The sequence below is a fragment of the Macaca nemestrina genome, chromosome Y (genome assembly GCF_043159975.1).
Source record: "Macaca nemestrina isolate mMacNem1 chromosome Y, mMacNem.hap1, whole genome shotgun sequence".
NCBI classification, from domain to species: Eukaryota; Metazoa; Chordata; class Mammalia; order Primates; family Cercopithecidae; genus Macaca; species Macaca nemestrina.
This window is the reverse complement of record NC_092146.1, coordinates 9,070,351-9,095,754: the sequence shown is the minus strand read 5'-3', so window position 1 is coordinate 9,095,754 and position 25,404 is coordinate 9,070,351. Positions and strand designations below refer to the sequence as shown.

General features: G+C 37.4%; 1 protein-coding gene across 1 annotated transcript in view; it reads left to right on the top strand.

The window, feature by feature from the left end:
• LOC139360915 (XK related 3) overlaps nucleotides 1-24,363 on the top strand; it is a 44,179-nt gene extending 19,816 nt beyond the window's left edge. Inside the window, exons 3-4 of the mRNA XM_071089400.1 lie at nucleotides 1,953-2,206; nucleotides 23,444-24,363. Of these exons, the coding sequence (XP_070945501.1) occupies nucleotides 1,953-2,206; nucleotides 23,444-24,117 (928 nt within the window). The 3' untranslated portion in view covers nucleotides 24,118-24,363. The remainder of the gene's footprint in view (nucleotides 1-1,952; nucleotides 2,207-23,443) is intronic.
• Nucleotides 24,364-25,404: the final 1,041 nt, after the last annotated feature.

The window sequence follows — 25,404 nt, the reverse complement described above, 5'->3', positions numbered from 1 at the left end:
TATAAGAGAAAATGGGCTCCAGACCATAAAATTCTATAGTAGCATATTTTTCTTTTAGATTTTTGCTAGATTTGTTCATTTTTGCAAGTTATTGGGTGTATAGCTTAAAATTAATACATTTTTCTGACAAAATATTATTTTGCACTGACGTTTATTATGCTGATGCTATTTTTGCATTGACATATTTCTTCTGATTTGATAAAAGCACAAAGAGTCTTTTCTGCTGTTTGTATTATGTTTTGTTTCTTTTTTCATTTTTTGCTGATTGCTTTTATTTCTTGTTCTTATGCTTTAATTGTAACTCTTTAACACGTGACAACTTATTTCTTGTTCTTATGCTTTAATTGTAACTCTTTAACATGTGACAACTCCTAGTTCTGAGCATGTAAGTTTAGTCTATTTGCCCGCATTGTGTTGTTTTAAAACTTGCACTTACTTATATATTTATTTTTTTGAGATGGCATCTTGCTGTGTTGTGCAGATTGGAGGGCAGTGGTGTAATCTCAGCTAACTGCAATTTCTGCCACCCAGGCTCAAGTGATACTCCTGCCTCAGCAATATCTGGGACTACAAGCACGCACTGCCACTCCAAGCTAATTTTTGTATTTTTAGGTGAGACAATGTTTCACCATGTAGCCCAGGCTGGTCTCCAACTCCTGAGCTCAAGGGATCCACCTCTCCTCGACTTCCCAAAGTGCTGGGATTCCAGGCATGAGTCACCGAACCTGGCCACATTTACTTAATTTTATTCTTTATAAGTCTTTTCTGCTTAGGATATATAAGACTTCTTTTATCTGAGAATTCACAATTGTAACAATTTGAAATTCTTTTTCTAATCATTATTTTAAAAATACTGCCACTTCCTGTATTCTTTTAAAATTCTGATCAGAAGTGTAGGCTTTGTCACCCTTTTCTTAAATGCCCTATAATCTCCATCATATATTAGATGCTTCTTTCTCTCTTTGCTACATTTTTTGTAGTTTGTTAACTTATTTTTCAGTTATGTAATTAGCTTTCAACTATTTAATTTACCCAGTGATTTTTATATTTTGTTTTCTAGACTTTCTGTTGGTTCTTTTTAAAACTTGTTCATCGAGAAGCATTCTTTTTTCATACTTCTGAGGTACTCTATTATTTCTTCAAAAAGTAAATATTTTTGATTCAGTAAATTTTACATAGGAAATATGTTGGGGTCATTTTTCACTTCTTATTCATGGTATCTTGTTTTTCTTCATGTTTTGTAATTTCTTATAAAGATCTGCTTATTTCCTATAGATTTTTATTTGTGAAAGTTCTTTGAGGACTACTTTGAAGTTAAACTCCACTATAGATCATATCTGTGTATGTTTTTGTCACTTACCTGGGACTGCTTTAAGCATTCATTGAGTGTTTTTAGACTGCTGTCTTAAAATAATGCTAAATGAGCTAAATTTCATCACTAGAGAAAAATCGTAAACCAAAATATGTTCCATTGGAAATTTGGGGTCCTTTGAGGCAGTTGACATTTGTATCATGGGAAGAACACCTAAAAACACTGATGTCTTTAAAAAGTTGTCAGAAGAGTATGTTTCTGGAGAAATAACTTTTGTATGTGTCAGAATATTAATGCGTTAGAAAAAATTTTGGATATAATTTAATCAAACTGACCTTGAGAAAGTGAATTGAATTGTGTATGAATGAAGGAATTTTTACTTTTTCATCTGTTGTTTAAATTTTTTTTTCAGGCTGCAGTTATACAATATTTCAAGTTGAAAATGAGGGGAAGAACTTCCATAAATAATAAGATTAGAAACTGTTAGAAACTTATTTTTTATCCAGTGTGATTAAGTTAATGATTGCCATTTGATGGTGTAATTTCAAAATTAAGAGTTCCTATACTGAAAAACTTTCAAATATTTCTAGATGTCTGACACTAATAAATGTTAATTTCAGATGTTGCTTCATGTTAACAGGTGTTCACAGGCCATTATAAATTACCACAAATTGTTGAAAAATCTTAAACAGGAGAAGGAAGGGAGTCAAGATAGCATCACAAAGAGAAACACGATGCTGAAAAGGGAGATTGCATTCTCAGTCCGGGATAATTTCATGCAGCAGAAGGCTTTCAAGTGCATGTCAGTGATTCAGGCTTTTCTTGGTTCTGCTCCACAATTAATTTTTCAGATATACATCACTCTCACTATAAGAGAATGGCCTTTTGGTAGAGGTAAGTTGAGTTATTTGGTGCTGAAAGACAGACAAAGGACAGTAAGGTGAAATAATACAACAGAATTTGAGAAGTTGAAATATGTAATCCCAAATTACAGTCGCACTGAATTTTTTATAAGATTGAATTTCCATGAATTTATTTTGTTAGCAGCTTATAAAAAGATGCTGTTGGAATCCATAAAAATTTTATATAAATAAAAGTTAGCATCAATTTATTTTATTGATCCTGAAGAGTTAAATTAAGCATGATATAATATTTAGATAAGAAGCGGAGGAATAAGTTTCTATCTAAAACATATTTTTGTTATAATCTGCCTTTTATAAATAGCATTGCTTTTTTTCCCCCCCGCTCACTGCAAGCTCGACTTCCGGGTTTACACCATTCTCCTGCCCTAGCCTCCGGAGTAGCTGGGACTATGGGCTCCCGCGACCACGCCCAGCTAATTTTTTTGTATTTTTAGTAGAGACGGGGTTTCACTGTGTTAGCCAGGATGGTCTCGATTTCCTGACCTCGTGTAAAAAATCCCAAAGTACTGGGATTACAGGCATGAGCCACGGCGCCCGGCCAAACAGCATTGCTTTTAATAGAAATAGCAACTGCATGAAAATTAGAATGTGCCTAAGACTATAAAATTTTATAAAAGTCACCAGGCAAATAGTTATGTATCTGTTATTTTAAATTTTTTACCTTAGATACAGGGAGTATATGTATAGTATATGTACAAGTTTGTTACATGAGAATATTGTGTGAGATGCTGAAGTTTGGAGTGTGGATCACATCACTCAGGAAGTAAGCATGGTACACAATAGGGAGCTTTTTTTTAGCCCACTCCGTCCTTCCCTGCACCCACTAGTGGTCCACAATGTCTGTTATTTCCATATTTATGTTCAGGAGTGCTGAATGTTCAGCTTCTGCTTATGAGTAAGCAAATCTATTTGCTTTTCTATTTCTGCACTGATTTGCTTAGGATAATGGCCTCAACCTACATTTATGTTGATGCAAACGACATAATTTATTTATTTTGTATGGCTGCACGGTATTCCACATACACATACATGGAATACAATGAAACCATACGAAAAAAATCAATCAATCATTTTCCTTATCCAGTGTACCATTGATGAGCACCTGAGTTGATCCCATGTATTTGTTACCATGAATAGTGCAGCAGTGAACATATGACTGCATGTGTCTTGGACATATAATGATTTATATTCCTTTGGGTACATACACAGTAATGAGATTGCTGGGTTGAAATGGTAGCTCTATATTAAATTCTTTGAGAAACTTCCAGACTGCTTTCCACAGTGGCTGATGTAACTTACACTTCTATCAGCAGTGTGTAAGCATTCCCTTATCTCAGCACCCTCATCCAGCATGTGTTGGTTTTTGACATTTTAATGGTAGCCATTTTTGCGGATGTGAGATACTATCTCACTGTGGTTTTGATTTGCATTTCTCTGATGAATACTGATGCTGAATTTGTGGAGGTTTTTGTTGTTGCTGTTTTTTGAGATGGAGTTTCACTCTTGTTGCCAAGGCTGGAGTGCCCTGGCATGATTTTGGCCCACTGCAACCTCCACCTCCCGGATTCAAGTGATTCTCCTGCTTCAGCCTCCCAAGTAGCTGTGATTACAGGCATGTACCAACATGTCCAGGTAATTTTTACATTTTTTGTAGAGACAAGGTTTTGCTATATTGGCCAGGCTGGTCTTGAAATCCTGACCTCAGGTTATCCACCCACCTTGGCCTCCCAAAGTGCTGGGATTACAGGGGTGAGCCACCACACATGGGCTGATGCTGAGCAGTTTTTCATATGCTTGTTGGCCACTTGTATGTCTTCTTTTGAGAAGCATCTGTTCATTTTCTTTTACCTATTTTTTAACAGAGTTATTTGTTTTGTGCTTGTTGGTTTGTTTAAGTACTTTATAGATTCTGGATCTTAGACCTTTGTTGGATGCATAGTTTGAAAATATCTTCTCCCATTGTGTAGGTTATCTGTTTGCTCTGTTTACAGTTTCTTTTGCTGTGCAGAAAACCTTTTGTTAAATTAGGTCCCAATTTTCTATTTTTATTTTTGATGCAAAATTGCATTTGGGGACTTACCTAAAGTTTTTTTGCCACTATTGATGTTTAAAAGAATACTTCCTAGGTTGTTTTCCACAATTTTTGTAGTTGAGGTCTTAGATTTAAACATTTCATCCATTTTGAGTTAATTTTTGTATATGGTGAAAGGTAGGAGTTCAGTTTAGTTCTTCTACCTGTGGCTAGCCAGTTATCCTAGAATCATTTATTTAAAAGGGAATCCTTTTCCCATTGCCTGTTTCATTGGTCCTATCAAAGATCAGATGGTTGTAGGTATATAGCTTTATACCTGGGTTCCCTGACCTGTTTTCTTGGTCTCTGTGTCTGTTTTTGCACCAGTGCCAAGCTGTTTTTGCTACTGCAGCTTTTAAGTGTAGTTTTAAGTCAGGTAGTATAACATCACTGTCTTTGTTATTTTTGCTTATGAATGCTTTGACTAATTCAGCATTTTGTTGTTGCTGTTCCACATGAACTTTATAATAGTCTTTTTTTCTAATTTTGTGAAGAATGGTACTGACAGTTTGACAGGGATAACATTAAATAATTTGAGCTTCTGCCCATTCAGTATGATGTTGGCTATGGGTTTGTTATAGGAGACTTGTTATTTTGAGTACATTATTTTGATGCTTAATCTGTTGAGTTTGTCATCAAGAGATGTTTGATTTTATCAATCCCTTTTTCTGTTTTGGCTTTTACCTTTGATTATGTAGTGATCACATTTATTGATTTGGATATGTTGAGCCAGCTTTGCATTCCAGGAATAAAGCCTACTGTGATTGTGGTGTACCAGCTTTTTGATGCACTGTGAGATCCAGTTTGCTGATATTTTGATGAGGATTTTTGCATCTGTTTTCATGAGGGATATTGGTCAGAAGTTTTCTTGTGTCTCTGCCAGGTTTTGATATCAGGCTGATGCTGGCCTCATAGAATGAGATGGAAAAAAGGCCCCTCCACCATTTGTTTGAATAATTTTAATAGCATTGTTATGAGTTCTTTGTACATCAGGAAAAAAATTGGCTATGAATTCATCTGCTCCAGGGATTTTTTAAAAAATTATTGGTAGGTTCTTAATTACCTAAACAATTTAAGGCATAGATATTGGCCTATTCAGAGTTTCAATCTCTTCTTGATTTAGTCTTCGGAGATTGTGTGCTTCCAGGAATTTATCTGTTTCCTCTAGATTTTCTGATTTGTGTACATAGAGTTGTTCATAGTTGTCTCTGAGGATCTTTTGTATTTCTGTGGGATAGGTCATATACTGCCTATGTTGTCTTTATTTTTTGGATTTTGTTGTCCCTTTTTTTTTTTTTTTTTTTGAGACTGAGTTTTTTCTGCCACCAGGGCTGCAGTTGAGTGGCATGATCTTGGATCACTGACACTTCCACCTCCCAGGTTCAAGCAATTCTCATGCCTCAGCCTGCTGAGTAGCTGGGATTACAGGTATGCACCACCATGCCTGGCTAATTTTTGTATTTTTAGTACAGACAGGGTTTTACCATGTTGGCCAAGCTGGTTTCAAACTCTTAACCTCTAATGATCCACCTACTTCAACCTCTCAAAGTAATGAAATTAGAGGTGAGTGATCATGTTGAGGTGGTTTTTTGTTTTTTTTTTTTTTGTTTGTTTTTTTTTTTTTTTTTTTTTTGGTCTTGGTTAATTTAGATGGTAGACTATCCATTTATTTATTTATTTATTTATTTTCAAAGGTCAACTCTTGGTTTGGTTAAGTGATCTTTTATATGTATTTTGCACCTCAGTTTCATTAAGTTCTCTAGGTTTAGTTATTTTCTTCTGCTGGATTTAATGTTTGTTCCCTCTCCCTCCCAGCTCTTTTAGGTGCAAAGTTAGATTGTTAATTTGAGATTTTTCTAACTTTTTGATGAAGACATTTTAGGGCTATAAACTTTCCACTTAACGCTGCTTTGGCTGCATCCCAGAGATTTGGAAAAGTTTTTCCTATTTTCATTTATTTCAAAGAATTATTGTAATTTCTGCCTTAATTTTGGTGTTCACCTAGGAGTTATTCAGGTGTAAGTTGTTAGATTTCCCTGTCTTTGTGTATTTTGAGAGAGATTCCTGGTATTGATTTCTATTTTTATTGCACCGTGGACCAAGAGTGTGCTTTGTGTGATTTATGTTTCTTTTGAATTTAATGAGGCTTGCCGTAGTAAATTGCTCAGAGTCAATCCTAGGCTATGTTCTTTATGCAGATGGGAAGAATGACTATTCTCTGTTTATTGGGTGGCATGTTCATTCTGTAGATGTGTGTTAGGTCCTGTTGGTCAAGTGTTGAGTTTAAGTCCAGAGTTTCTTTGTTAGTCTTTTCATAGGTCAAGAAGAACTAGTTCTGGGGGCCAGGAACAGTGGCTCAAGCCTGTAATCCCAGCACTTTGGGAGGCCGAGATGGGCAGATCACGAGGTCAGTAGATCGAGACCATCCTGGCTAACACGGTGAAACCCCGCCTCTACTAAAAAAAATACAAAAAAAAACTAGCCAGGCGAGGTGGCGGGCGCCTGTAGTCCCAGCTACTCGGGAGGCTGAGGCGGGAGAATGGCGTGAACCCGGGAGGCGGAGCTTGCAGTGAGCTGAGATCAGGCCACTGCACTCCAGCCTGGGCGACAGAGCGAGACTCTGTCTCAAAAAAAAAATAAAAAATAAAAAATAAAAAAATAAAAAATAAAAAAGAAGTTCTACAAATCAGGGTGTTCCATTTTTATATGTATGTGTATTTAGTGTCATGCACATCCATGTGAAGAGACCACCAAACAGGCTTTGTGTGAGCAATAAAGCTTTTTAATCACATTTACGTAACGTGCAGGCGGGCTGAGTTTGAAAAGAGTCAACGAAGGGAGATAGGAGTGGGGCTGTTTTATAGGATTTGGGTAGATAAAGGAAAATTACAGTCAAAGGGGGTTGTTCTCTGGTGGGCAGGGGTGGGGGGTCGCAAGGTGCTCAGTAGCAGAGCTTTTGAGCCAGGATGAGTCAGGAAAAGGAATTTCACAATGTAATGTCATCAGTTAAGACAGTAACAGGCCATTTCACAAGGTAATGTCATCAGTTAAGGCAGTAACAGGCCATTTTCACTTCTTTTGTGGTGGAATGTCACCAGCTAAGGCAGGAACCGGCAGTCTGGATGTGTATGTGCAAGTCACAGGGGATATGATGGCTTAGCTTTGGCTCAGAGGCCTAACATTTATGATAGTGTTTGATTGTACCCATTATTATTATGTAATGACCTTCATTGTCCTTCTCAATTTTCATTGGTTTCACATCTGTTTTCCTGTTCTCTTTGTTTTCCATTAGCATGATAGATCTTACTTGCTCTTTTACTTTGAGGGTATGGATGTCATTGGATGTGAGATGAGTGCTTTGAAGACAACAGATGGGTGGGTTTTGTCTTTTTATTCAGCCTACCACTGTGTGTCATTCAAGGTGAGTATTGATATGTGTGATTTTGATCCTGTCATCACGTTATTAGCTGGTTGTTAGGTAGCCTTTGTTGTGTAGCTGCTTTAAAGTGCCTGTGGGCTTGCACTTAAGTGCGCTTTTGTGAGAACAGGTATCATTCTTTGAAATTCATGTTTGGCATTCCCTTGAGGATGTCCTGAAAGCCTACTCTACTTGAAGTGTGTATCTTTAGCATTTGTTTGAGAAGAATTTTCTTTCTTTTTCGCTTGTGAATCTTAGTTTGGTGGGATATAAAATTCTTGGATTTTTTTTTTTTTTTTTTTGAGACGGAGTCTCGCTCTGTCGCCCAGGCTGGAGTGCAGTGGCCAGATCTCAGCTCACTGCAAGCTCCGCCTCCCGGGTTCACGCCATTCTCCTGCCTCAGCCTCCCGAGTAGCTGGGACCTCAGGCGCCGCCACCTCGCCCGGCTAATTTTTTGTGTTTTTAGTAGAGACGGGGTTTCGCCGTGTTAGCCAGGATGGTCTCGATCTCCTGACCTTGTGATCCACCCGTCTCGGCCTCCCAAAGTGCTGGGATTACAGGCTTGAGCCACCGCGCCCGGCTTTTTTTTTTTTTTTTAATGTTGAAAATAGGCCCTCAGTCTCTGGTTTCTGCTGAGAGGTCTGCTGCCATCCTGATGGTGTTCTCTTTGTAAGTGACCTGCCACTTCTCTCTAGCTGCATTTATATTTTCATTTTTTGTTTCCTTTCTTTTGTTTGTTTGTTTCTTTTTACACTGACCTTGGTGAATCTGATGACTATGTACCTTGGGAATGGTCATCTTACATAGCATTTGGCTAGGGTTCTCCATATTATTTGGATTTGGATGTTGACCTCTCTAGTGTGATGAGGAAGACCTTCATGACTGCCTCCTCAAATATATTTTTCAAGTTGTTTATTCTCTCTCCTTTTCTCTCTGGAATGCTGATGAGTCAAGTCATAGATTTGGTCTCTTTACATAACCCCTTATTTCTTGGATGTTTTATTCATTTTGAATTATTTTTGCTTTATTGTTGTCTGACCAAGCTGATTTGAAGAACCAGTCTTGGAGTTCTGAAATTCTTTCCTCAGCTTGGTCTATTCCCATTAACACTTCCATTTGTATGATAATGTTCTTATTGTGAAGTTTTCAGCTGAAGAAGTCAATTTTTGGTCTTTCTTTAAGTGGCTGTTTCATCTTTCAGCTCTTGAATTTCTTTACTTCATTGCTTGGCTTCCTTTGGTTGGTTTGAAATTTTAGTTACTTACAGTAACTAAAGTACTATAAAAGAGACCCAAAACTACATGCTGACTTTAGATTTTCAGAAAATTTGATTTTTAAATTCCCAGGTAAGGAGTTTTGCCTCTTTGGCAGCCTATTTGATGGTTACCACGTGGTCATTGCTCCCATTTAAATTCATCAGAGAAGAAGTTTTGTCTCTGGATTGTCTGTTTTATGATCGCCAGGTGATTTCTGCTCTCCTCAATAACATGATTGTAGAGGCAGTTACCTGAATCTACACCTAAATAGCATGAAATAGAACCCCCAACACACACACACACACACACACACACACACACATATATTGAACCAATGCCAGTTTCCTCTTAACATGTGTACTAGAATTATGAGAAGTTATTCAAAATGTAGCCTTTGGGGGAATATGTGTAAATGTATACTGAATATGTCTGCACCATTTTTGTACCTTTTCATTAACCTGTCACGTCAAATTTAAAAAATAGTCATTACCAGGGCTGGGTGCAGTGGTTCATGCCTATAATCCCAGCAGGTTGGGAGGCCAAGGCCGGCAGATCACCTGAGGTCGGGAGTTTGAGACCAGTATGGCCAACATGGAGAAACCCCGCCTCTACTAAAAATACAGAATTAGCTGGGCATGGTGGAGCATGCCTGTAATCCCAGCTACTGGGGAGGCTGAGGCAGGAGAATCGCTTGAACCTGGGAGGCTGTGGTTGCCATGAGCTGAGATGGCGCCATTGCACTCCAGCCTGGGCAACAAGACGAAGCTACGCCTCAAAAAAATAAAATAAAATAAAAACTAAAAAATAGTCACCAGGAATGTACACATTTAGATATATGCTCTTCGAATATACATGAAGAGGAAGATAACTAGTTGAACAGATGCATGTTGATTAGCTGCAAAGGTAAAATAAAATCAAAACATTTTTATTTGACGTTTAAGAGGGAAGTGCTGATTGCAACATGTAAAACGAAGGTAATCATTTTTTATTTTCAGAGTTGACAAATATAGACTTGAACAAAACATCGCTAAAAGACATGGAATGTACAATATTTCATTACAAAGATGCCATTTGACATCAGATGTCATTTGAAATTCTTTCGTAGCAAGGAAAGTTTTTAGCATATATGTGAACAACAAACTAAGACTAAGAAGTTGTTTGTCAAAGAAGCAGACATTTGACAAGTGGGCATTCAAATCAAATGAGAACCAGCTAGGTACACATTTGCATGTGTCTAAAATTATTGAATTATATATGATATTCAGCAGTAAAACAAATGATGGCTAAGTAAACCTATAGCTACACGACCATATCCCATTGGATAGGATCTATAGTTGGAAAATTTTTTACAAAAAGTTCTACTAGCTTCATGGCATTAGATGCAGTTTTCATTGTACTCACAGATCTGTAGACTGTGTATTTGTGTGTTCACTTGTCCTATTACCACCAGTTTTTAAATAAGATTCGTAATTATTTGCTTTCTATTAACTGACAAAATTTAGATGGACACCTATTTATAAACATATGAAAATTGTGTCAGTGTAGGCTGGGCACGGTGGCTCACACCTGTAATTCTCGCACTTTGGGAGGCCAAGGTGGGTGGATCACATGAAGTTTAGGATTTCAAGCCTAGCTTGACCAACATGGTGAAGCCCTGTCTGTCTCTACTAAAAATACAATAATTAGCTGGACATGGTGGCAGGTGCCTGTCATCTCACTATTCAGGAGGCTGAGGCAAGAGAATGTCTTGAACCCAGCAGGCAGAGGATGCAATGAGCCAAGAGAGTGCCATTGCACTCCAGCCTTGGGAACAAGAGCAAACCTCCATCATCTACAACAACAACAGGAGAAAACAAGAAAAAAACAAACAACAAAAAAAAAACAAAGAGAAAAAAAAAAAAAAACAAGAAAATTGTACCAGTGATCAGTGTAATGCAATTTTATGGTGTCGCTGTTTTTCCCCGTTAGTTTCAGTCTTTCTTTCTCTCTTTCTCTTTCTTTCTTTTCCTCTTTCTTTTCCTCTTTCTTTTCCTCTTTCTTTTTCTTTTTCTTTCTTTCTTTCTTTCTTTCTTTCTTTCTTTCTTTCTTTCTCTTTTTCTTTCCTTCTTTCCTTCCTTCCTTCCTTCCTTCCTTCCTTCCTTCCTTCCTTCCTTCCTTCCTTCCTTCCTTCCTTCCCTCTCTTTCTTTCTTTCTCTCTCTGTCTCTCTCTCCCTCTGCCTCCTTTCTTTCTCTCTCTTTTTTTTTACATTGACAGTTTACATTGCATGTTTTCATTGTGTACAAGATGATGTTTCAAGTGTATATAACATGGAATAGTTAAATCCAGAGAATTAACAAATGCATTTTCTCACGTAGTTCTCTCTCTCTCTCTCTTTCTTTTTTTTTGGTAAGAGCAAATAACATCCATTCTGTGTACATATTTCAACAATACACGGTCACTAACTGTAGTCAGCCTACTATACAATAGAGATCTTTAAATTTATTACTCCTATCTGACTGTAATTATAAATCTTTTGATAAAATTCTCCTCATTCTTTCTTTTCCCATAACCACTCCAGTCTCTGGTAGCCATTGTTTCACTCTGTATATCCGTAGACTCTTTTTTTTTTTTTCCTTTTAAAAAAAGGAAATAAAATGGGTTTAGTGATGTATAAAAGTGAGACTTTTTTTTTTTCACTCAACATAATGTCCTCCAAGTTCATCCCTGTTGCTGTAGATAAGAATTTCATTCTTTTTTATAGCTGAATACTATTCTGTTGTGTATAGGTACCATATTTGCCTTATGTATTCATTCACTGATGGACACTTGAGGTGATTCGTTATCTTGGCTACTGTGAATAATGCTGGAATAAATATGGGAGTGTATATATCTCTTCAACATACTGGATTCAATTCCTTTTGATACATTCTCAAAAGTGGAATTTCTGGAAAATGCATTAGTACTAATTTCTAATTTTTGAGGAAGCTCCAAACTGTTCATGGAATAAAATGGGTTTAGTGATGTATAATGAGTGTAATAATTTACATCATCACCCATAGTGTGCAAGGGTTTTCCTTCCTCCATAGTCTTTTGGTTTTTTGTTTCATCTTTTCTTTTTTCTTTTTATTCTTTAAATAATGATGATTCCACTCAGGATGAGGTAAAGTATCATACTGGTTTGATTTACATGTCTTCTTTTGAAAAAATATCTCTTGAGAAAGGCCTATTAAGAGACCTATTTTTTATACAGAAATTTTTTTTTCTTTCTAATTTTTAAAATTAATTTCTATTTTAGGTTTAGGGCCACCTATGCAGGTTTGTTATATAGGTAGACTCGTGTGAAGAGGGTTTGTTGTACAAATTATTTCATCACGCAGGTATTAAGCCTAGTGTCCATTAGTTGTTTTCACTGATGTTCTCCCTGCTCCCACTCTGTAGCCTCCAATGGGCAACAGTGGGTGTTGTTCCCCTCTATATGTCCCTGTGTAACCATCATTTAGCTCCCAATTATAAGTGAGAACATGTGGTATTTGTTTGTTTGTTTTGAAGAAAGAGGGAGACCCTATCATGTTGTTTTATATTGTTTTATACTCAGTACCTGTTTTAAGAAAAAAACACAGAAGTAAAACCAAAGACAGGCAGCCTGGCATCAGGCCCAAAACCAGGCTGGGGCCTGCCTGGCCTAAACCCAGTAGGTAAAAATCAACTCATAACTTAGAAACCAATATTATTCATAGATTTCAGACATTGTATAGAAGAACACTGTGAAACTCCCTGCCCTGTTCTGTTTCTCTCTGACCACCGGTGCAGGCAGCCCCTGTCTCGTAACCACTGCTTGCTCAAATTAATCATGATGCTTTCATGTGAAATCTTTAGTGTTGTGAACCCTTCAAAAGGACAGAAATTGTGCACTCGGGGAGCTTGGATTTTAAGGTAGTAGCCTTGCTGATGCTCCCAACTGAATAAAGCCCTTCCTTCTACAACTCAGTGTCTGAGAGGTTTTGCCTGTGGCCCCTCCTGCTACATTTCTTGGTTCCCTGATCCACCTGCTATTTAAGAAAAATTATAAAATATTAAAAAGACTCTATAAAATCTTACCTGATGGTCAAACATAAAAAATTAAATATGTCTACAAGGTTTTATTAAAATTAAGATTAATGTTAACACACTAATATAAAGGTAAAATTTAGCTTATCTGGTATAAATATCATATAAAAAGCATTATTAAATATAAAATAGTGTTTAGCTTTTCTTTGGTCTAAAAACTAATAAAAATAGATGCTAAAAGAAACATTCATTTTACTAGACGATCGTAGAAGTTAAAGACTTAAAATAAACTTTGGCAATTAAGACAGCATACCAAGATGCAAATGCCTGGTTAAAATGGATCAAATATTCCATCTGCACGTTAAACAAAAGCAATTGTTATGCTTGTGCACATAGCAGGCCAGAGGCCCTGATTGTCTCCCTTCCACTAAGGTGGTCCTCCAGTCGACCAGGTGTGGGCTGCATGGTAGCTCTTTTCCCGGATTCTACACTCTGGAGTAATAAGTCATGCCAGGCTCTCTCTGCTGTATCCCCAAGTCCCTGAGGGTCAGCCCTCGAGGACCTTCCATCTCCCAACATTAAGTTCACTTCATGTCTCTCATGGCAGGAAAGAGAATTAGCATTCCTTGGAGACCTGAAGGAATGCAACAAGATTAAGAATTTTCAAGAGTTTATCAATTAGTGAGCCCTTGTTTATCCCTGAGTGGATGTTTAGTGGTATTGTGGTGGACTTTACTGGGCACTCTACCAAATAACTATAGAGTGGCACTTGTGCTTTAGTCAATTTGGCTATCCCTTTCACCCTGGCATTTCATCAACCAGAGAAAATAATAATAATAATAATAATAAGACATCATATAGCGAGAGAAGCTCTTTATAAGTCTTTCAACTCTCACATCTATTTAGATGCAATTGGAGCCCCACAAGAAATACCAGATCAATTCAAAGCTTGAAATGAAATAGTTACAGTATTTAAATCAATATTTTAGTAGATGACAGTCAATAAAAATGTAGATTAAATAAACTACATCTGTTACAACCAATAGCAATGAGCTCCTCATGAGTTAAAAAGAAAACTCATGTTGGCCCCAGCCCTGAGGCTACCTGCACTGACAAAACTTTTTACACTCTGTGTGTCAAAAAAAAAAAAAGATGGCAGTTGGAGTTTTAACCGAGACTGTAGGGCCCTGGCCAAGGCCAGTCGCCCATCTCTCAAAACAAATACATGGGATTTCCAAAGGCTGGCCCCCATGTCCACGGGCACTGGCAGCAACGGCCCTGTTAGCACAAGAAGCAGATAAGCTAACTTTTAGACAAAACCTAAATGTAAAGTCTCCCCATGCTGTGGTAATTTTAATAAATACTAAAGGACACCATTAGTTAATAAATGCTGGACTAACTAGATACCAAAGCTTGCTCTGTAAAAAATCCCTGCTTAACCCTTGAAGTTTGCAACACCCTAAACCTGTCAACTTGCTCCTGGTATTAAAGAGCCCAGTTAAACATAACTGTGTAAAAGTATTGGACACAGTTTATTCTAGTGGACCTAACCTCCAAGACCATCCTTAAACATCTGTAGACTGGGAGTTGTACATGGATGGAAAGTGACTCTGAAAAAGATGACGAGCCCTTCTCCAGTCATACCCAGAAGCTGACTAGTCCACACATGGCCAAAGCATGAGCAAACTCATTGTGGGTCTCATTTTCCTTAAAATTTGGATGTGTACAGTAAGGACTTCAACTGACCTTCCTCAGACTGATGACTGTTCCCAGTGTATACATCAAGTACCTAAGGTAGGACAAAAGATTGCTACAGTCCTATTATTTTATGGTTATTATAAGTGAACCAGGACTCTAAAAGAAACTTGTTTGTATAATGCTATTCTATCCAAGGTATGTAGCCCAGGAAATAACCAACGTAATGTGTGTTTTGACTCATTTTAAGCCTACCATGATCACAGTTTTTAAAATAAAATTAAGGACTGGTCCTTTTCTAACTGACACAAGTAAAGTAATAGCTAGAACAGAAGAAAGAGGGGTCCCCAAAAATGTAATCTTAAAATTTGACGCCTGTGCCGCTATTAATAGTAAGCAGCATGGGATGGGATGTGGTTCTCTAGATTGAGAAAAAAGTTACACAGCAGAAAATAAGTGTATCTGTCAATAATCATATTTATGTGAAATGTGTCAATACTGGTCTTGTATCATTTGGGCTACTTAAAATAATAATAATAATAATAAAGGTCCTGTTTTGCTCCAAAAAGGAAAAGTCAGCCCCTCCTGCATGAGTGGGAGCTGCAACCATTTAGAATTGGTAATCACAAACCCCTCAGACCCAAAATGGAATAAAGGAAAATACGTAACCTTAGGCATTGATGAAAAAGGACCAGATCCTAGTGTAAGCATCCTAATGAAAGGAGTGGTTCAAAGACGCTCTCCAGAACCAGTATTTCAGAATTTCTATGATGAATTAAATGTGCCAGTACCTGAGATTCCAGGAAAAACTAAAAATTTTCTTTTGCAATTAGCCGAACATATAGCCCAGTCTCTAAAAGTCACTTCATGTTATGTTTGTGGAGGAACCGTAACAGGAGATCACTGGCCATGGGAAGCCCGAGAATTAGTTCCTGCAGACCCAGTTCCTGATGAGTTCCCAGCCCAGAAGAACCACCCTAACAATTTTTGGGTTCTAAAAACCTCAATTATTAGACAGTATTGCATAGCTAGAGAAGGAAAGGGATTCACTCATCCTGTAGGGCGGCTGACTTGTCTTGGGCAAAAGCTATATAATGGTACCACAAAGACAGTTACACGGTGGAGTTCCAACTGCACAGAAAGAAAACCATTCAGGTAAACTTCCAAAGTTGCAGACTGTTTGGGCCCACCCAGAATTCCACCAAGACTGGACGGCGGTTATACTGGATATGGGGACACAGAGCTTATGCTAAGCTGCCTGACCAGTAGACAGGTGGTTGTGTTATTGGCACTATTAAACCATCTTTCTTCTTACTGCCTATAAAAACAGGTGAACTTCTGGGCTTCCCTGTCTATGCTTCCTACGAAAAATGAAGCCTAGCTATAGGTAATTAAAAATATGATAAATAACCTCCTAAAAAATTATACAATACTATAGGCCTGCCACTTAGACACAAGATGGCTCATGGGAATACTGGAGCCCCATTTACATGCTCAATTGAATCATACAGTTACAAGCTGTTTTAGAAATTATTACTAATGAAACTGGTCAAGGTTTGACTATGCTGGCCTAGCAATAAACTCAGATAAGAAATGCTATGTATCAAAATAGATTGGCTCTCAACTACTTGCTAGCAGCTGAAAGAGAGGTCTATAAGAAATTTAACCTTACTAATTACTGTCTACACATAGACAATCAAAGGCAGGTAGTTAAAGACATAGTCACATGTGCCCTTACAAATGTAGCACAAATTGGACCCTGAAGCCACATTTAAAAATTAATTCCCAGCACTAGGAGGATTTAAAACTCTTATAATAAAAGTTATAATAATAATAAGAACCTACTGACTGCTCCCTTGTCTGATACCTGTACTTCACCAAATGATAAAAAGCTTTGTTGCTACTTTAGTTCCCCAAAATGCTTCAGCACAAGTGTACTATATGAATCACTATCAATTTATTGCACAAAAAGACATAAGCAGCAAAAATAAAAGTGAGAACTCCCGCTAATAAAAAGTGACAGTCTCAAAAGGGGGAAATGAGGAAAGAGGGAGACCCTCTTATATTGTTTTATGTTGTTTTATATTCAGTGCCTGTTTTAAGAAAAAAACAAGGAAGTAAAACCAAAGACAGGCAGCCCAGCACCAGGCCCAAAACTAGGCTTGGGACTGCCTGGCCTAAACCCAGTAGGTAAAAATCAATTCATAACTGAGAAACTTATGTTATTCATAGATTCCAGACATTGTATAGAAGAACACTGTGAAACTCCCTGCCCTGTTCTGTTTCTCTCTGACCACTGGTGCATGCAGCCCCTGTCACGTAACCCCTGCGTACTCAAATCAACCATGACGCTTTCATGTGAAATCTTTAGTGTTGTGAGCCTTTCATAGGGACAGAAATTGTGCACTTGGGGAGTTCCGATTTTAACACAGCCGTCTGCGGATGCTCCCAGCTAAATAAAGCCCTTCCTTCTACAACTCTGTGTCTAAGAGGTTTTGTCTGTGGCTCGTCCTGCTACAGTTTTGCTTTTGAATATTTTTAAAGTTCCTTGTATATTTTAATTAACCCCTTGTCTGATGTATAATTTGCAAATATTTGCTCTCATTCTATCATTTTGATTTTTTTTTTTTCCTTCTGTATGCAAGCTTTCTAGTAGGAAGAAACCTCATTTGTCTGTTTGTGGTTTTGTTGTTTCTGGTTTGAGCTCTTTTCCAAAAATAAGTCCTTGCCCAGACCAAGGACATTAAGTTTGCCCTGTGTTTTATTCTAGCAGTTTCACTGTTTAGGGTTTTTATTACATATTTACTTTTAAACATTTTTAAAATTGTAATTTTACAGATGAGTCACACATATTGCCTAGGGTTAGTGCAGTGGTGTGAGTGTGGCCTGCTACAGCCTTGAACTCCTAGGTTCAAGTGATCCTTCTGACTCAGACCCCCGAGTAGCTGGAACTACAGGTACATGCCACTACACTATGCTTTTTAATGCATTTGAGTTAATTTTTGTATGTGGTAAGAGATAGGGTTCTGATTTTGTTTTTCTGAATGTAGTTCTCTTGTTTTCCCAGCACCACTTATTGAAGAGATTGACATTTCTTCATTTTGTGCTCTTGGCACCTCTGTAAAGTATCAATCGGCTATCCATGTGTGGAATTATTTCTGCTCACTATGTTCTGTTGCATTGGCTTATAGCATTATGATGCCTCCAGCTCTGGGGTTTCACTCCCCAACCCCACAGCCATCTTCAGAATTGCTTTAGCTATTCAGGATTTTTTTCTGTTGTGTGGTTTCATATTAATTTTGAACCTTTTTCTATTTCTGTGAAAAATGCCATTGATATTTTGATAGAGATTGCATTGAATCTGTGGTCCTATTTAAGTCCTGTAAACATTTTAACCACATTACTTTTTCCAGTCAATTAACATAGATATCTTTCCATTGATTTACGTTATTTTAATTTTTTATTAATACTTTATAATTTTCAGAATGCAGATTTTTTTCTTCCTCCTTGGTAATATTTACTCAAAAGTTTTTTTTTGTTCATTCATTTTTCTCATAGCTGTTGTAAATGGAATTGTTTTCTTGAGTTTTTTTTTTTAGACATTTTGGTATTTGTATATGAAAATGCCACTTAATTTTATATGTTGATTTTGTAAACTGAAACTTTACTGATTTTCTGAATTGGTTCTAACTGCTTTTTAATGGCGTGTTTAGGGATTTCCAGATTATATCATTAGCAAATATGGACAATTTACTTCTTTCCTGCCAATTTGGGTAACTTTTCTTTGTTTCAGTTGCTCTGGCTGAAGACTTTCAGGATTATGTTAATATAAGCAGTTTAAGTGAACTTCTTAATCTCCTTTCAGATCTTCAGAGAAAAGCTTTCAGCTTTGAATTCCCATTGACTCTGATGTTAGCTATGGGTTTGTCATGTAAAGCATTATTTGGTTATTCTTGTTTATGTCATTTGTTGTGTTGAGTTACAATTGTTCTATGAATAATTTGTTAAGAGATTTTATTATAAAAAGATGTTGAATTTTGTCAAATGGCTTTTTTATTTATTGAAATGACCACTTAGATTTTGTTATTTATTTTGCTGATGTAATATATGACATTTAATGATTCTTACATATTAAACCATTCCTGCATCCCTATAATCTCACTTGATCATGGAAAATCATGAATGATTTTCTAAATATGCATAATAATTCCATTTCCAATATTGTGTTGAGGATTTTTACACTTTGTTAATCAGGTATATTAGCCTGTAGTTTTCTCTTTGTTGAGTCCCTGTCTGGTTTTGTATTGAGCATAATGCTGGCCCCACAGAATGAACCAGAATAGTTCGTATACTTTCTTTTTTTTTTTTCTGCTAGGTTAAAAAGAATTGGTAGTAGTTATTTTTAGGGGTAGGTAGAATGCAGTAGTTAATCCATCAGGTCCTGGGCTTTTCTTTAATGGGTTACTTTTTATTTTGGCTTTTTATTTCTCTAATTCTTTGACTTGGTATATTTGATATCTTCTTTTTGATGAAGGCATTTATTGCCATAACTTTCCCTTTAAAACTGCTCTGGTTGTGTGGCCAGGCGTGGTGGCTCACGCCTGTAATCCCAGCACTTTGAGAGGCTGAGGCGGGTGGATCACAAGGTCAGGAGATCAAGACCATCCTGGCTCACACGGTGAAACCCTGCCTCTATTAAAAATACAAAAAATTAGCTGGGCATAGTGGTAGGCGCCTGTAGTCCCAGCTACTCAGGAGACTGAGGAAGGAGAATGGCATGAACCCTGGAGGTAGAACTTGCAGTGAGCTGAGATTGTGCGCCACTGCACTCCAGCCTGGGTGAGAGAGCGAGACTCCATCTAAAAAACAAACAAACAAAAAAAACCAAAACAAAACTGGTTTGGTTGTATCCAGTAGGTTTTGATGTGTTGTGTTTCTATTTTTGTCCCAAGAAATATGGTATTTTCTTTGTAATGTCTTCATTGACTCACTGGTTTTTCAGCAGTATGTTATTTTTCAAATACTTATGAATTAGTGATAACAGAAGAGATACCTTATATGACTTTGATCTCTTCAAATTCATTAAGATGTGTTTTTTGGTCTAATGTATGACATATCCTGGAAAATGTTCCATGTGTGCAGTAGAGAAGAATGTATATCTATAACTCTTGGATGGATAGTTCTGTAACTGTTTTGTTCATTTGCCCTGCAGTGCATTTTAATCCAATGTTTACTTACTGATTTTCTGTCTGCATGATCTATTCATTGCTGAAAGTAACGTGCTGAAGTTTTCTATTAGTACCTTATAGATTTTTCTCCCTTTGAATCTATTAATATTTACATTATATATATGCATATATTAAATATATAGGTGTATTCCTGATGTGATATTTTCTTTTTTATCCTGCTTTTTTTTTTTTTTTTTGAGACGGAGTCTGGCTCTGTAGCCCAGGCTGGAGTGCGGTGGCCAGATCTCAGCTCACTGCAAGCTCCGCCTCCTGGGTTTACGCCATTTTCCTGCCTCAGCCTCCCGAGTAGCTGGGACCACAGGCGCCCGCCACTTCGCCCGGCTAGTTTTTTGTATTTTTTAGTAGAGACGGAGTTTCACCGTGTTAGCCAGGATGGTCTCGATCTCCTGACCTCGTGATCCGCCCGTCTCGGCCTCCCAAAGTGCTGGGATTACAGGCTTGAGCCACCGCGCCCGGCCTTTATCCTGCTTAATTCTGTATGCTCTCTTTGTCTTTGATATTTGTTGGTTTGATTATGTTAAGCCATGGGGTATTATTTGGATTTAATCTTATTGGAAGCCTTTACCTGAATATTCATATTTTTATTTAGGTTTGGAAAATTTTTGTTATTATTTCTCTAAATAGATCTTTTACTTTTTTTCTACAATATGCTTTTTTTTTTTTTTTTTTTTTTTTTTTTTTTTTTTTTTTTGAGTTGGAGTTTTGCTCTTATTGCCCAGGCTGGAGTGCAATGGCGTGATCTTGGCTCAATGCAACCTCCGCGTCCTGGGTTCCAGTGATTGTCCTGCCTCAGCCTCCTGAGTAGCTGGGATTACAGACATCCACCAGCACGCCCAACTAATTTTTATATTTTTAGTAGACACAGTTTCACATGTTGGGCAGTCTGCCCTCAAACTCCTGACTACATGTGATCCATCCACCTCCACCTCCCAAATAGCTGCGATGACAGGCATAAGCCACTGTACCCAGCTTTACCTTGACACCAGTGACTAATACATTTGTTCTTTGGATGTTATCCCATAAATCCTATGAACTTTCTAGACTTCTTTTTTTTCTTCTGATTGTATATTTTTAATTGACTTGTCTAAGTTTTTTTGCTTGGCCACTTTGTCAATGATCTCAATTGCTTATTTTTTAAATTTTATTGTGTTTTTGTCTTCAACATTCCTGTTAGTTTTTTCCTCCCATGATTTGAATCTCTTTAAGTTCCTCTGATAAATTTCTGAATTGTTTGTGTTTTCCTTAAGTCCACTACATTGTCTTAAAACAAGTATTTTGAATTTTTTGCCAAGCTATGTGTCCATGCCCATCTCTTTCGGGTCACTCACAACTGGCACCTTATTTTGTCTACTTGGTGCCATGATGTTCTCATCATTGATCCTGATCCTTGTGACTATGCATTGTTGTCTGCACAATGATATGGTGCCTGATTTGGTGTTCACGGTTGGGCTTGGTTTGGAAGCTTCCTTCTACAGTAAGCCTGCCCAGAGATTCAGGGCAAGAAAAAGAAGTAAATTAAGGTCTTTAAGTCTATGATAGCTTCAGCCCTGGTAGAAATAGGGGGAATCTGAATGCCTATACTTTGATGGCTGAAGTAATTTGACCACCAAAGCTGACTCAGTGCCAGGTTGCACCTGTAGCCCATAGTAGAGCACTGGAGGCACTCAAGGCCTGCAGCTACCATAGTCTTCCCTCTGAGGTTTATTGAGGACCTGAGGCCACTGTAGTCAACCAGTAGGAATATTGACTGTAACTTGACTCCATCGTGCTGTCTGCACAGTCTCCCATCTGTTGCTGGGATGGGTCTAGAAGTTTGCCTCTTGATATCATCCTCCCAAAGTGCTGGGGTAAGGGGACAGATAAACAAAAGTCCCAAGTGAAAGTCATGTTTCCTGGGTTCAAATAATCCTCCCACCACAGCCTCCTAAACAGCTGGGACTACAGGCATGTGCCACCATGCCTGGTTAAATTTGTCTGTGTGTGTGTGTGTGTGTGTTTATGTGTGTGTGTTTTGTGGAGACAGGTTTTCACCATGTTGCCCAGGTTGGTCTTGAACTCCTGGGCTCTAGTGATCCATTCATCTCAGCCTCCTAAAGGTCTAAGATTACAGGTATGAGTCACCATACCTGGCCAAATTTTACTTTCTAAAATTTAATTTTTAAGTCATTTATTATATTCAGTCTCATTTCTCAAAAATGCAGTTAAGAATGCTAATGTTTTAGAGTTTCACTTTGAGTATTCTGTAAGGAATAAATGGAGTGTTAATATTCATTTTCTAAATGGTGTCAGAAAGTGAATAATAAATTTAGATGAGGAATGACTATTTTGCTATCTGGCCTCTTCTTGTTTTCTGGCTTAAGTTCATCATGTATGAAGAGTGTTTTTTTGTTTGTGTTTGTTTTTTGAGATGGAGTCTCACTCTGTCACCCAGGCTGGAGTCCAGTGGTGCTATCTTGGTTCACTGCAACCTCCACCTCCCAGGTTCAAGTAATTGCCCTGCCTCAGCCTCTCAAGTAGCTGGGTGTACACCTGGCTAATTTTTTGTATTTTCAGGAGAGGTAGAGTTTCACCATCTTAGCCAGAATGGTCTTGATCTCCTGACCTCGTTATACACCTACCTCAGCCTCCCAAAGTGCTCACAGGTGTGCGCCACCACGCCCAGCCAAAGAGTGTATTTTTTAAACCTGCATGAATATGTAAAATGAGTTTTTACTCTTTCAACTTAATGTAGTACAAAATTGTTTAAACCGATTATTCATCTACTTCATAATTTTGCTTTTCTTCCATGTGCTTATTTGTCTAATTATTAAGAGAACAATATTGAAATTAATTTTGCTTATGAAAAAGTTTCTCGTAAAATTGCATGGATACACACACACACATGCACACACACACTTCTTAATTTCTGTAAATTTTTATTTTTTCTGCTTCTCTATTACCTTGTGTTCAGTCATTCAACAGAATCTGTCAGCTCCACTTCCAGGATTTACTTTAACTCCACAGCTTATTTTTTCTTTTCTGTTATGACCATAATATAAAACACAATTTATATTACATTAGTCTCTATTTCACAGGCTAACTTCCTACTTGACACTCCTAACTGTTTTTTCAATGTCTAATTCAGGTAATTTTTTTAAATTGACACTGCTTTCTATGTGCTATCACACCTTATAGCATCAGATCTGAATGTCTCTCTCCCATTTCATCTGTGCCAGTCTTCTCTTTGAGGGAATGTGTATATACATGTATAAATGTAGATATGTATGTATCTGCTTATTATTTGTTTTTTCCAGTTGTAATATATATTTTGCATGCATACACTTACTGTATCCCTGAAAATGGAAGATTAACAAATCTTTCTTTTTGTAAGTAAATGATTTTCTAAAGGAGGTGGGTGAGGAAGAATATATCTTAAAATGGCAACTTTAAAAGAGAAAGTGGTCATTAGTAATGAAAAATATTCTCTAACATTTTCATGTTTGTCTTTAATAGCATTCCTGATGACATGTTCCCTGTTATCAGTTACTTATGGGGCCATTCACTGCAATATACTGGCCATCCAGATCAGCAACGATGATACTACCATTAAGCTACAGCCAATAGAATTCATCTGTGTCATGATATGGCGTTTTCTGGAGGTTATCTCACGTGTAGTGACTCTGGCATTTTTTGCTGCATCTCTGAAACTGAAGTGCCTACCCTTTTTCTTAATCATATATTGTGTACCATTGTTGGCACCATGGCTGGAGTTTTGGAAAAGTGGAGCTCATCTTCCTAACAACACAGAAAATAATTCCCATATGGTGGGTACAGTACTGATGCTTATCTTGATCACACTACTCTATGCTGCAATCAACTTCTCCTGCTGGTCAGCAGTGAAACTGCAGTTGTCAGATGAGGAAATAATTGACAGGAGACAGAGGTGGGGCCATAGATTCCTACACTACAGCTTTCAGTTTTTAGAAAATGTGATAATGATATTGGTATTTAGGTTCATTGGAGGGAAAACTTTGCTGAATTGTTGTGACTCATTAATTGCCATGCAGCTCATCATAACCTACCTATTGGCCATTGGCTTTATGCTCCTCTTCTATCAGTATTTGTACCCCAGGTGGTCAGCTAAAGTGTTGCCAGGACGTACTGAAAATCAACCAGAAGCACTGTAATATTATGTAAACATCTAGAGAAAACTCAATTAAAAGAATAAAAATAAGCAGCTGAGGAATTACGATCACTCCTGGAGTAGGGCTGAATATTTTTCAATCAAAAGTATGTCATATTCATAAAATATACATACATACTTTCACAGAACAATGAGTAAAGATGCTGAATGTGACTTTATTTAGAGGCTCTTAAAATAAGTTATACACAGAAAAATCTTGGAAGTGGTTTCTAATAAAATTCATTTTTCTCCTGTGAATGTGCAGTAGTAATTTTTGTTTCCTTAGCTATAATTATACAATTCATTAAATAAAACAAAATAAAAAATCCATCTGGATCCAAAAACTGAGCAAGAAAAATAACCATAATGCATTTTTCACCTACTACATTTTTGGAAATTATGCCTTTAACAAGTATTTGTAGCATATACATTATCAGTGAACATTTTTCCTTCAGAAAGAGTGTTTACCACAGGTTTTATTCTGTACTTAAGGAGAACCTGAAAGATCAGTCTTATGAATCTGCTCCTATTTATATTAATTTAGGATAACTAAGGTATTTCTCATTGAACTTTGACTAACAGAAAGCAACTCATATTAATGAATCTTAAAGCACAAAAATTTTTTCAATTAAAAATAATCATGTTAATAATTTGAAATACTAATTTACATTTCTACCAACAGTGCACAAGGATTCTCTTTGCTCTAAATTCTCAATAGCACTAGTCATCTTTCATCTTTATGGTAATAACTGTTCTAACAGTTTTGAGAAAAGTGTGCCTTGTTGGTTTTAATTTGCATTTCCCTGATATTGGTGGTGAAGCATCATTAAATATACGGTCATTCAAAAATTGCCCAGGCATAGTGCACAACTGTAATTCCAGCTACTAGGGAGGCTGAGGCAAAAGAATTGCTTGCACCTAGTGGGTGGAGGTTTCAGTGAGCCGAGATCGCACCACTGTACTCCAGCCTGGGAGACAAAATGAGACTCTGTCTCTAGAAAAAAAAAAAAAATGAGTAAGGCCGGGTGCAGTGGCTCAGGCCTGTAATCTCAGCACTTTGGGAGGCCGAGATGGGCGGATCATGAGGTCAGGATATGGAGACCATCCTCACTGACATGATGAAACCTCATCTCTACTAAAAACACAATAAAAATTAGCCAGGCATGTTGGCACGCGCCTGTAGTCCCAGCTTCCTAGCAGGCTGAGACAAGAGAATTGCTGGAACCTGGGAGGCAGAGTTTAAGGTGAGGTAAGATCGCACCACTGCACTCCAGCCTGGGCGATAGAATGA